We start from the raw sequence: 13,178 nt of genomic DNA on the forward strand, positions 1-13,178 counted from the left end.
AAAGCCGCAAGAACTGCAACTTCTTTCTTTAATTTATTTTTAATTTTTATTACTTTTACTTCCGAAGTTCGTCACTCACTCTTTGCACTATCGTTGTTAGACATCGCGACCAAAGTTCCGAAAGTGAGGCGTTTCAGATATTACAGACTTAAGATAAAATGGACATTTTTTGTCAGGTTATCAGGGTCCACTGCAACGAGAGTCGACTGTATTACTTCCAAGATGGGGTGCACAGGCCGCATATTTGCCCAGCTGCGCTGTGGCGGCCACGCGCAGTGATGACCAGTCGGTCTAAAGGAGAAGAGATGCGCTTCTCTCGGTGCGCCCAGCGCCCCCTCCAGCGTGTGCTTGATCATGTTACTGATCACGTTACCTCGCAGTTGCTTCCCTGCCCCCCCACCATTTTGCATGTGGGAAGACATATGCATCAAGCTATCATCCTTCTTGGCACCTGTGAGAGTACTAAACGCAAGATCCTCTCGCCATCACGTTTCGTATAAAGTGCAACAAAATAGCTTTCCCTTGCACCCGTTGCATAGGGCACGATAGGAATTTGTCACGCTTGAACTTTGTGTGGAATTATAAATCGTCCGTTTGTCTGCTTGTAAGTTCGTGACAGGCTACTAGGCCAGCCGCTACCTGTCAAGATAATCTCCATGCATGCTATAGTAGTGTATTTATGTTTGTCTAAAGACCGCACATCCCTTCAAAGAGTGGAAGTTCGAAAACAAATGTTCCATCCAGTAAGCACCACTCACATAAGTGTGGATACCTTGCCTGCAGCTTGTAAAATTTTTGAAAAAAGAAGCTTGGCAGCTTCATTTGAAGGGCAAAGCGCTAATAGTTAGGCTTAGCATTGCAGTGGAACATCTCGGATGGTGTTCTCACTATACATGGGTGCAGCATGTTGGCACATTGCAACACGAAGGCAACCCTGGAGAGCAGAAGGCGAGCGCACAAACTTACCCCCGCCCCCTCGCTCTCACTTGATAGCGTTACCGCGAGCGAGCTCACCTCACCCTCTTTCCCTTTGTTCACGTGGAAGTCACCATCTTTCTTGCTTCGCCCTCACACACTTTCACTTGCACCTAAAGCCCACAGTGCGCGGGATGTGATAGGATCTTGTCGCACTTGGACTTTACACGGGACATGATGAAGTTCCACTTCGGCGGTCGCTATTGTCACACGGCGCGCGATTTGAGACGTGCGTTTGCAAGCAGCTGCTTGTAGTTCAATCATTCAACCATCTGCATCCACAGTGGTTTCCATTTATTGTCTCTTAATTTCATTATAACGAAATCGCATGCAATCAGCCTTCGTTATATTCAGATTCTAAATACATGGTGTGCTATGGACAAGAGGTTATGAAAAGTTAAATACCTCGTTACATTAAGAATTCCGTTATATAGAAGTTCATTACATCAAGGTTTAGTTGCATTATATTGGACTAGTTGTTGCCTAGGCAGAGTGTTTTCATGAATTTGTGCATCTGCCATTTTCTGAAACGAGACCACAATTTTCTAGATGGAAGAAAAACCAATCCAAAAGGGGCAAATAACATTAAGGTCACAAGCAGCCATGTTTTGCTGCAATGTTTTGCTACAGCTTTTGAAATACGCAACGAAGTTGGAGTGTCTGTCAACCAAGTGCAACTTGCGCACGCCTTGGTTATTAGTTATTACTTTCATTGTTCCTACAACACTCACTGCCCTCAGTTTCTGCGGTGATGCAATTTGATTTAAAAACCAAATAGCCCTATTTTCCTCTTTCTTGCAACTCCTTAAACACGTTTGTCTTAACCAGGACAGGTGTGGCAGATACTCATAACGTCTACAGGTCTACCTTTGTGTCCACCACAGCAGCTATCGGCATGACGTCAAAGCAGGCATTTATCTGCTCCCAGACTTCCACGCCGACACGGTCTCCAAACTTGTTCACACACTCACTGCACAAAACGAAAGAGAGAAAAGGAAGTAAACACCGATATTCTGTGGCACGCATCATTTGCATAAGTTCTTGGAGAACTTCCACACAATATTTCCACCATTCCTGCAGAATGTTTAGCAAAAAAATAACATTTTCTTGAAAAATAGAAGCTTCAGGAAATCTGAACTTCCTTGCCGTGTTAGCAAGTAATCTATGTAGTACAATTTCACCTCCATACGTTAGTCTGTTTATTTACTCAGATATTTACAGAATTTATTTTGTGTTATTTACTCAGAATTTCACTTCTTTAAAATGCAGGTCTAATGTACATGGACCTCTATGGGGATTTCAAGGGGAATTACATTTAGTACTTTGTTATATCCATTACAGTTGAACCTCGCCATAACGAAATCGACAGGGAACGCGAACAAATTAGCTTTCGCGAGATTTCGCTGTTGTGAAATGAGACGGCACAGATAGGTAACGCATCGCAGAATGAAACTTCACTGTCAAAATTTCATTAGCTTACTTTAGCAAGCTTGCTCAGGGATATAAAACCACACTGCCAACAGTAGAAAGTGTGCTGAATGCATCAATCAGCAGTGGCAGCACGGCCGTGGAGCAGTAGTCTCGGTCAATTGCTTTCAGAGATGCAATCACTTTTTTGAGATTTTGCATAACTCGGCACTAGACGCAGAGCAACAGCGCTTCATGCGTGCAACAGCACGCTGTCACCTGTAGGTGCTGACGTGTCCGGTGCCTAGCGTGAAAGTGATCATATCTCGTATAGCCGAAGGAAGTCGACCAAAATTACGGCTCCTTTGTGCAAATCTACATCCAGCGCCGAATCCGCAAGTGATGCCTGTCAGGTGGCACCAAATTTAGCGTTCTTGAAGCAAGGAATGCGTATTCCTGAACGAACGCTCAATCACGGCCCAATGCGTGGCACTCCATGCTGCAACCACCGTCTCAAGCACCTTAAACAATTCCACGTTGGTTGGATGTGGATTTCCTGTTTCTGCTGCATTTTTCTCGCTTTGCACTGCACTAGGCATGTAAAAACTGTCATCACATGTCAGTAGCCGCATGTTTGCCACTTCAAACGGGCAATCAACAAACAAGATGGCGGCCACGAAGTGTTTCTGGCACGATCGCTTTTGGCACTCGGTTTTTGTAAGCAGAAATGGCAGCACCCATGCAAGTGTAACGTGGTGGTATTTTATGCAATTTTAGAGCAAAGCAACTGCGTTCGAACACATTTTGAAGCCTGCTGGTCTTGCGCAAGTAGGTAATATGCAGGGTTACGTTCTGGCGAATTTCATTGATGCGGGATTGCAGTACAGCGACATTTCATTGTTGCGAGGTACCAAAGGTACTGAATCCTGTGGGCGTTACCTGGGGATGCAAAAATATTCCCTTGTCGCGAGAATTTCGTAGTCCCAGGATTTCATTATAGCAGGTTTCGACTGTATTTCATCATATCCTGTTTCGTTATAATGAACTTGAAGTGTATATGAGTGTGTTTACTGGGAGAATGTGTAGCAGTATAAGACTGCAGTCAGACTGATACAAGTTTGAGCACAAGACAGATGCCAGCATAACTTTGCCGGCTTCTTTGCCTAGCAAAGTTCTTGCATACTGGCGGTGTATTGGCATATTGGCAGAAATCAGTCACGCTAACTCCTGCCAGCTGAAGCACTATCCTGGTGTGTGCTAGTATGTTGCCGTTGTGTCCCAGTGGTACAGCTTCAATCAGGATACGTGTTCAATACCAGTCGTTGGCAAAGCTGACAAAGACTTCAGAGCCAACCACAAGACATCACATGCTAATTCAGCCACTGGGCACAAAACTCAGCAATGCTCTATGTCACATTGCAAACCACAACATGACAATATGTTCCTAAAGTGAAAATTCAGGACACGTTAGGCGACGGCTGCCTTGAACAACCAGAGATCCTTGGTGCCGGCAATGTGAAATCCCAATAATTTGAAATCTCTTACAATTCAAGGTGATGGATAATTCGAACTGCTCGGTTGGTCCTGGAAAAGTCCTATCGCATTTGAATAGAGAAAAACTCCTACGAATTCAAACTCCAAAAACCACGCAACAGCTATCTTTAAATAAAATCTCTCACTCCCAAGCACCGTTTTTCAAGCAAGCCCGAGCCAAAGGTGAAAGTTCAATGCGTGGCTAGCTACCGTAATGTTACGTGCCATAAAGAATGACAAGGAAAGACACATGGGGAGCCAAGACATTTACCGTCTGGCTTAGAAGGAGCAGGAAGGGGTCTCCTTCCTCCCTCCTCCCCCCCCCCCTCCGCAGCGCACACACGGGCACTCACCAGCCACGAATCGAACCCACAACACCTTGCGCTCAGCAGCGGAATGTCACAACCACCGAGTTACCACAGCAAGCCATCTAAGAATAATGGTCCAGGGGGGTATTCTGTAAGTGTCCCCCTAGTGGACATGTCCATTTTGTTTGCTGCTGAAGTTCTGATTGGCTGGGCTGGGGCATGCGTGAGAAACAGACAGGCACCCCCAGCCAATCAGCACTTCAGCAGCAGACAAAATGGACATGTCCACTAGGGGGACACTTATAGAATACCCACCCAGCACTTGTGCAGCAGGTATCAACGAGATAATGTATGCCAGAGAGTGAAGCAGAAGAATACGTCATGCACCAGCTACGACGCAACTATATCTTCTTCTTCTTGTTCCTCTCTTTTTTTTTTAAAGCATCCATTTTCCAAAAGCCTATGCAGGTGCTTCCAGATTTGTGAACTAGACATCAAATAACCTGACAGAAGAGTGTGCACATTTCAGTCGAGCTTACGTGTAGAAGGTGAACATCTTCTGCACGCTTCGCACCTCATGGTTGCCTCTGAGGAGAAAAAATTTGTCGGGCGCCAGTATCTTCTGGGCAAACAGGTGTGCAATGACCTGTTGTAGAAACAGGAGAAAGCATCATAAAAGAATTGAGAAAAGTAAATGCAAGTACTACTTTTAAGTGCAACTAGGACACGTGAAGCACAATGTGATCTATTGTTAACAACTTAACACAAGAATATAGGAGTAAATTCCTCTCATAGCTAGGTATCTAAAGTACAGTATGATGGTCACATCAGGAAGTGTACGTTAAACATTACACTTTCTGAGAGGATACTTTATCAGTGACAAATTTTTGGGTGCCACGGTTCAAGAACATTTTCAGTTGAGGGTACACTTGACTACTGTGAGCAAAACAGCAAGCACAGGGCAGATCAGTAAGCAGTGCAAGAAGTATGGGTGTGTGCAAATACCGAATAGTATATGTAGAATTGAATATGAAATCGAATCAAGAAAAAGAAACGGAATACCAAATCAAATATCAATTATCACAAAATTTATCACAAAATTTAATGCTTACAAATTTTGTCCAATAATAAAACACAGAGCTGCACATGCATAACAAGTATAAGCAAGCTATTAATCACTTCGGTGCACAGAAATCAAGATATACCATGTGGTTTACTTTCATTAAAGGGAACTGCAAATTAGTATGCCAGATGTTATTACAGCTCAGTTCTAGTATATGATAGTCTGGGAAATATTTTTTATCAATAGAACTTGTGTTGAATAGAATCAGATGCTTTTTTTCCCTCTGAAGCTAAAGAGATAGTGACGTTATGTCGTACTGAATACTGATGAGGTTCTCAATTCAATAGTAGGCCTGTGTTTTCATCATCATCAGGAGCAGCAGCAGCAGCAGCATCATATTTTATGTCCACTGCAGTACAGAGGCCTCTCCCCGAGATCTCCAATTACCCCTGCGATACTATCATATTGCACTGAGAGTGTTCCTTTCAAGTTTTGCTCCAAAATGCAGAAGGGCTTTCACATCTTTGCAGCAGGTGGGTTATCGGAAGGTCAATCTGTGCGACAAACGAACACGCGGGCCACGGATCTGGTGACACGATCTCCGCGCGTAGCCATCGTTGCCATTGTGCGGGTCCACTGTGGTTGGCGCCAGTGATAAAGAGGCATTTTTTTCATTGTCAGGTGCAGCATGATTTGCCACCTGTCAAAGATTCTGAAATCGGGTGGGTCACAGCAAGTAATGTGCAACACCGCCCCCCTCCCCCTCGTTGTGTATCCTTCGTCCGCGCAAGTGTATGCAGCCACGCGGTCAGCGCACTATAGTCACATGAGACTTTCGCACTCACCATGTAAATCCCAAGCTAGTGTTGTGACAAGCTGCTCGAAGCTACAAAAAGAGATCAATGTGTGTCCACAAACAATGTCAGGAACGAGGCTACCGTATACGGTGTATCACAGAGATGGCGGCCGAGAGCAACTTTGTTGCCATCCTTACACTCTCTTTTGTTTGCAAGATGGTTTGTCGGCTTTCAGAGCATAGCGCAGCTGCTACAAATAGATCTGTGTCAATTTGGCACCAAATCATAACTTTAGTCATCAACACCCAACGAAGCTAGCAGCGCCGATTAAGCCTAAAGGCCTAGGGAGTGTGGCCATTACAAAAATTTGCTCTGGCTGATAACGGGCTGCTTGCCACTATAGTATGCTCGTACGGGTGGCTCATCAGTGATGGGTCCCGAGATCATATGCATGAGTTATATTGACAGCTGTTGAAGTGGCATTGAAGCTTACTTGACGCATCGCAAACAGTACGTAGTGATTGATGGGCAGCAGTCTGATTCTCTTTCGGTAACCTCTGGCGTGCCTCAAGGCAGCGTCCTTGGCCCGCTACTATTTCTTATTTATTGTAACGACATAGTTGATGTAATAGAGGCTCCTGTCAATATTCATCTGTGCACAGACGACCGTATCATTTTTAACGATATTAATACAGTTCATGATCAACTATCTCTTCATTTAGCCTTAAACAACATTCTAGAGTGGAGCAACAAGTGGGGAATGAAACTTAACTCAGATAAATCTGTGCTTCTACGTATAACAAACAAAAAACGACCCCTAAAATTTTCTTATTCTATTGGCCAAGATCCCTTGGCCGAAGTGAGCTAGTACAAGTATCTTGGAATTACAATTACTAACAACCTAAATTGGAAAAGCCATATTGCTGCTACCGCCTCCGCTGCTTTCCGAAAGCTATGTCTACTTCGCCATAAGCTTAAACATGCATCCCATGAAGTAAAATCCTTAGCCTATACCACATTTATTCGACCCAAATTGGAATACTCGTGCGTTATTTGGGACCCGTTTACCAATATCAACATTTACGCCCTTGAAAGGATACAGAGAAGAGCCATACGTTTTATTTTTTCCAAATACGGCCGAGAAGAGTCTGTTTCTGAATTACTGCGGACAAATGGCTTTCACACCCTTCAAACGAGGAGAAAAATAATACGCCTGCAGTTCCTCTACTCCTTGATAAACCGTAAATTTTCTTTAGATCCTAGTCCATACATAACACTTTCCGCATCCAGGTATATTCGTCATTCCCACCCCCTCGCTCTCTCCCCTTACGTTGCCAGGACAAACCTCTTTAAATTTTCATTCTTTCCTCGAACCATAGAAGAATGGAACCTCATCCCTTTCCATCATCTGAACTCACCTGAATCAATTCAAACTCATATTATTAGTATTTCCTAACTAACATTGCTGTTTCGTGTTATATTGTTTCATTTCTTGAATTTCATACTTTTGCAATTCTGCCTTTTATACATGTACTTTTATTTGTTACCATGCCCCTCCTGCTTGGGCCACACGGCCTGCAGTATGCTGTAAATAAAATAAAAATAAATAAAAAAGTTTGTCACCGCATATCTAATACAGTACGATCTACATGACTTCGCATGTGCTTTCACACTTTCCAAAATACATGCTGCTTTTGTTGCCATTACCTTTGTACACGTTGCATTATAGTTACGATTGGTCCTATTGACCTGGACGAACACTGTGCCGGCATAGGCGGCCCTGGCTAATGTGGCGCCATGCAATCCCCACATCAGACTGACATTGGGTAGGGCAAAAGCACTCATAAAGACAAAGTATGCAACTGCGTCAGCCAAGGCGGCCCGTACGCAGAGCACTCAGCAAAAGCAAGTGCTCACTTGTGTGACATCGGGAATGGGAGGCTTCGCGGAGCATATGACATGTAGCACAGTGTGGGTCTTTTCACTGATTGAATATACCGAATATTCAAAAAATCGAATAGTAGATATTTGATTCGCAAATCAAATTGTTTGACCATTCACTATTCAATTCCATACAGCAATATAAGAGCACTCATTCATGCACCCCTAGCAAGAAGTTTCATGTTCCAATCCATTATTTGTCCTTCTGTTCGTACTAAAATAGAAATTATGGTGTGACGTAGTCTTGAACACAAGATGGCTGGTATCAGAGCATGAAATTCATGTTCACACCTCCAAAAATCTCTCTTTATATGTTTGAAACAAACCATAGAATGCCTGTTGTCACCCTGCAATATAGAAAAGTTCATGTGAACACACATCTTTCATTCATGAAGAAATTATCACATTCAAACTTTGCTGCAGTTTTTCTATTGACATGCGAAAGAAAACGTGGCTGAAAACTTTTTGTCTTTAAATGCGCACAACTATTGCAATTCTGCGGAGTCATAATTAAACTTACAGTGACCTGAGCAATAACAACTTTAACATGGCGTTTGATGTCAGCATGAACACTTACCTATTTTTATTAAATGAAGAGCCAGTGAAGAAACTTCGATGTAGCAATGATCAAACCATGCAGCAAATGATCTCAATTTCAAGCTGGCCTTTGTTGGCTTTTTGTACTCTACTCCTCCTTACTTATGAGGCTACAGGCCCTAAATGATGTGTGAAAGGTAGGAAAAATAAACAAATAAAACCACACGAGGACACACCTCTACGCCGTGCTCTCCTCGGTCAACGTAATCACCGAGGAAGAGGAAGTTGGCTGGCGTCAGCACAGGCCCCATTCGCCAGAGCGCCTTCTCAAAGCACACCAGGTCCCGGTAATTGCCATGGATGTCACCTGACAAGGGCAGAAGTGAAAAAACCTGGTTATGCAAGAGTTGGGTCAATGGATTTTTCACTGCACACAGCAGGAGTTTCAAGAGTTCGTGACAGCGATGACAAATGAGAAAGCAACTGAAGCTGAAACAAAGGCTTTTCCAATGGTTGTTGCACATGGTAGCAAGCACATCTATTTTTCAAAACAGGTCGGTGTTTTAGCTACTTTTTTTCGCTTGTGTAGGGTTACATCCTACAACAAGAAAGCAAGACTACATATAACTAACATGGCAAACAGTGAAGACAATGAGATAAGTGATGTGAATAGGACAAATGCGCTGTTCAAAGCCAACGCATCTGTCCTGTTCACATTACTTGTCTCATTGTCTTCACTGTTCGCCTTCTTGAAAATAAACAAAACAGCCCATCTTGGAACTCTCGTTCAAGGCTCACCCAGAATGTAGGTCGGCACACTAAGCTTCAGCAGCCGCGGCTCAGTGAACATGATGTCGCGCGTCTGCCGGCACATGGCAAGCAGACAGCGTGCAAGGGCCTGCCGGTCCACCTCACCCCAGCTGAAGGCGTCCTTGGACATGCGACCCCCTCCAGGACGTCCCTCCGAGTTGTCCTTGCGGATGGCCCGCTCAAAGTAGCGCAGCCCCGCCAGCATCTCATTGGCATGGGACTTCTGCGCTGACAGGTCAGCCCCCCAACCAACGACACAGATTTAGCTCCAGGGTCCCTAGTTTAAACAACTGCCAAGGTCAAGGAACGCGGTCAAGGTTCGTAGGAAGATGGCAACTTGAAGTGATCAACGCCCCTGCTTGGAGCCAACGTTTCAAAAAGTGATCTTGTCTTCATCAGGCTCTGGCAAAGACGAGATTGAACATCGTATGCTTGTTACACAGTGCACACCTTTTCTACCTCTGCCCCACATAGTGATAAGCCACTTTAGTAAAACATTACCCACTTCTATAGTGAAGGAAGGTGAGGACAGCGTTAGGTACAGGCTGAAAGCTACATACAGGCTGTTAGCTACGGGGCATGCCAGCGAACGCTCTGCAGGAGTGTCTCCTTTTAATATGTATGGGGCTAAACATGCCACAATGTCAAATATGGAATGAAGAGGCGGCATATCACCAATGCTATGTAGGGAAATCAACAGAACTAGAAAGGGTGAAGCTGACCAGATGAAGCAGAGGTGGAATGCCTCCACCCTACCAAGTCCACCCCATACCCACTGAGCAGTGAGCAATTGTTAGAGACAAATTGAACCAATACTAATCCTTCTGTGTAAAACTTGTCATAAAATGAAATAACAAAGTTCTGCGTGTGTACATAAGACTACTCAAATGTACGAAAGAGTGCATCTGTGATTTACTCAGTATTTAGATTTTCTGCAGATGGCTTACAAACACTGAGCAGCATGCAAACAAAGCTTGCTTTGCTACATCCAAAACAGCATCAAAGCCTGCTCTCTCAATTCCATTAAAGCAATAGCAGCATCTAAAGGGGCCCTGAACCACTTTTTATCTAAGGGGAGAAAGGTATTTGAAGTGAAAATAGCCTATTTCAGAAATACTTTGCCGCAAAATGTACTTCAGTGCGTTCAGTAGAAGCGGAATTATTGGCAATCAAACACAACCTCCACTGTGCTCCCGTTACTTCTTCAACGCTTTGCACTGCAAATGCTACTGCACAGTGGGGCATGCCCACAATGCTTCACCTTCTAGATTTCACTGTGGCACGCAGTTCAAATTTCATTTTGGATGTTAACGTAGATGCCACGACTTCCACTTTCGTTGCCTACGACGTGCTAAAAATAAGCCAAACATGGCTGTCCTTGGCAATCCTCAGTGCGCTTAACCAGTGGACTCATGGCAGCACCCCGCGGCAGCCATAGTATCTACGCCATGTAGCCAACCACAGCTTGATGTCAGCTATCGGCCAATAGCAGCTGTCTAAGGGAATCACAAAATAGTGCGTCTGATGACGAAATAGTGCATCCAGAAGGGAGTGAGGACAGGGCCTTCTGTTGAAAAGAGAGCCTTTGGGAGAAAGGTGACTTCGCGATCCACTTGCAAGCTCCACGCACCACGTACAACAGCAAAACTTGGCTGAGATGATACGCTGCTGTGAACATCTGCTGTGGACTATGTTATCTGCTGCGGACTATGTTATTTCACCAAGCCCGAGGGGTGGTTCTGGGCCCCTTTGTATAGTACATGTGTGAACAACTGAATTTTAGTATTGCTTCAATGTGTCCAAACAGTTTATTATATTAGAGTTCATTACATCAAGACTAGAGTATAAAAAAATATTTTTCTTCAATGCAGGCCAATATTTCACACGTTTATGTCATCTCTTGGCAGAGATGGGAGGTGCAACATCTTACTTGGTTGAACGAATCCATTGAGGGCAGCCTCTCAAAGCGCGTCTTCTCACCCAGTCGAGAACTTTTTGTGAGGGCAGCCGTGCCTGCAAAAGTAAGTAAAGGATTGCTGCCATCGGGCGGCGAAGCACATTTGCTTTCACACAGTAAGCAATGCCACTACTCCACCGGCAAACGCGTTCAGTCAATGAAGGCAAATCCAGAAATTTCGCATCAGTTTGATACAGGAAAAGTAATCAATTATGAGAGGTTGAGTAGTCGCCAAACAGCAATTTCTGATCAAACAAAGCTTGAAAAGGGGTGTTGATATGAAAGCTGCCACTTCCAAGGCACAATGACATTGTTCAGCCACTGAACACAGGGTCAAAGGTTAAGTGCTTTCGACAGTGCAAGCGGTGCCTGCTTGAGTGTTCTATTTGTTGCTGCTACTGAAATAGTATTTGCTGTCAAAGCCTTGTAGCCTGCCACAGTATGCAGGGTGCTTGAACTGTGGTTCTCGCTGGTTACCGTGTAACTACAGTTAAGGAAAAGGGAATTTGATTGTTGGTTTTCCCCTTCAGAAGCAACGCACTGGCAGTGAGATACACTGCAGTCACTTCACATCAATTTTGACGACCTATAATTCTTTAACATGCATCTAAATCTAAGTACACAAGCATTTTTTGCCTTTTGCCCTCAACTGGCCGGGAATCGAACCCATGACCTTAGGCTTGGCAGCAGAAAACACAGCCATAAAGCCGTTTTGGTGGGTCGTAACCACTGCGTTGAAACCCCCCTATGAGGCACAGAGGTGTGCAATTAGCAATATATTTTTCGAGATGTGGAATAGAACATGTGCGCTAATGATAGTCAACCTCAATTAAAAATGCATTTCGTGCTTCCACATTTTTGCAAATATGGAAGAGACCTACATTTCTTTTTTCTTTACAAACAGAATATATTTCAACACTAGCAGTTGCAGCGACACTGCTGTTGAGACAAATGGACACTATCACAGACAAACAGTGTTGCTTGCCTCATTTCCTAAACCTGCTGCTGTAATGATTCATGTGCCAGAAGCCAAGGACATATGACCGCAACAAGAATGCGTAAAATGGAGGCTCACTTTCCGTACTAGCCACACGCAAAGCAAGCTACAGTTACAATCAAACCATGTTACACAGTTACAGTCACACATGTTACGAGTGATAGTTAAACCATCAGGAAGATGTACGCTTTGAAAAATGTTTATGCTGCTGAGCAAGATGAAACAAAAACACAGGACTGCAAGTGTACAAAATGGGTTCCCAGTACACAGTGTACAGAAAAGAATGGGTACACAACCTATAGTGCGCAATACAGGATAGGTCCACAGTGCACTGTGGCATGAGTGCTGGTCCTATGAACCTTATTGCTTATGTGTTGTCTTCCTTAGTGTTGTAAACATGTTTCACAGCCACCCATAACCTCCAGCTAGTAACCTGGAGCAACTCGTCTAGCTTCCAGCAATAGATCTAAACTTCAGCACAAAGAGCATACATAAATACTAACACAAAGTTCACAGTCTGCACTGCTCATGGCAGAACAAATAATGTGAAATGAGCCCGTTGCTCCATGAAATAGAATCAGTTAGGTGCACTATCTGTTCAACCTTCGCCACTGAAGCAGCAGAATTAGAGCTGTTTTACGTCTGCTCTGAGAGATATCACGCATTGTCAACTAGCTATGTCAGGCCAGGTGACTAGATGTTATAAAAAAAGTTTACAGGTGCCCTTTTTAAAAGTAGTTGCTAGTGTACAGTATGGTAGCAAAACAAAAGAAAAACATTAATGCACAAAGCAGCCTAGTTCTTGTCCTAATGTTTGTCCTACGCATCATTTCCCAAGCACTTTTTTTTTCAA

General features: G+C 44.0%; 1 protein-coding gene across 1 annotated transcript in view; it reads right to left on the minus strand.

Moving 5' to 3' along the window:
* LOC142575460 (uncharacterized) overlaps positions 1-13,178 on the minus strand; it is a 38,648-nt gene that overhangs the window by 12,265 nt on the left and 13,205 nt on the right. Inside the window, exons 10-14 of the mRNA XM_075684842.1 lie at positions 11,302-11,384; positions 9,360-9,594; positions 8,798-8,928; positions 4,763-4,869; positions 1,843-1,945 (exon numbers count right to left, since the gene is read on the minus strand). Of these exons, the coding sequence (XP_075540957.1) occupies positions 1,843-1,945; positions 4,763-4,869; positions 8,798-8,928; positions 9,360-9,594; positions 11,302-11,384 (659 nt within the window). The remainder of the gene's footprint in view (positions 1-1,842; positions 1,946-4,762; positions 4,870-8,797; positions 8,929-9,359; positions 9,595-11,301; positions 11,385-13,178) is intronic.

This window comes from Dermacentor variabilis, chromosome 3 (assembly GCF_050947875.1).
Source record: "Dermacentor variabilis isolate Ectoservices chromosome 3, ASM5094787v1, whole genome shotgun sequence".
NCBI classification, from domain to species: Eukaryota; Metazoa; Arthropoda; class Arachnida; order Ixodida; family Ixodidae; genus Dermacentor; species Dermacentor variabilis.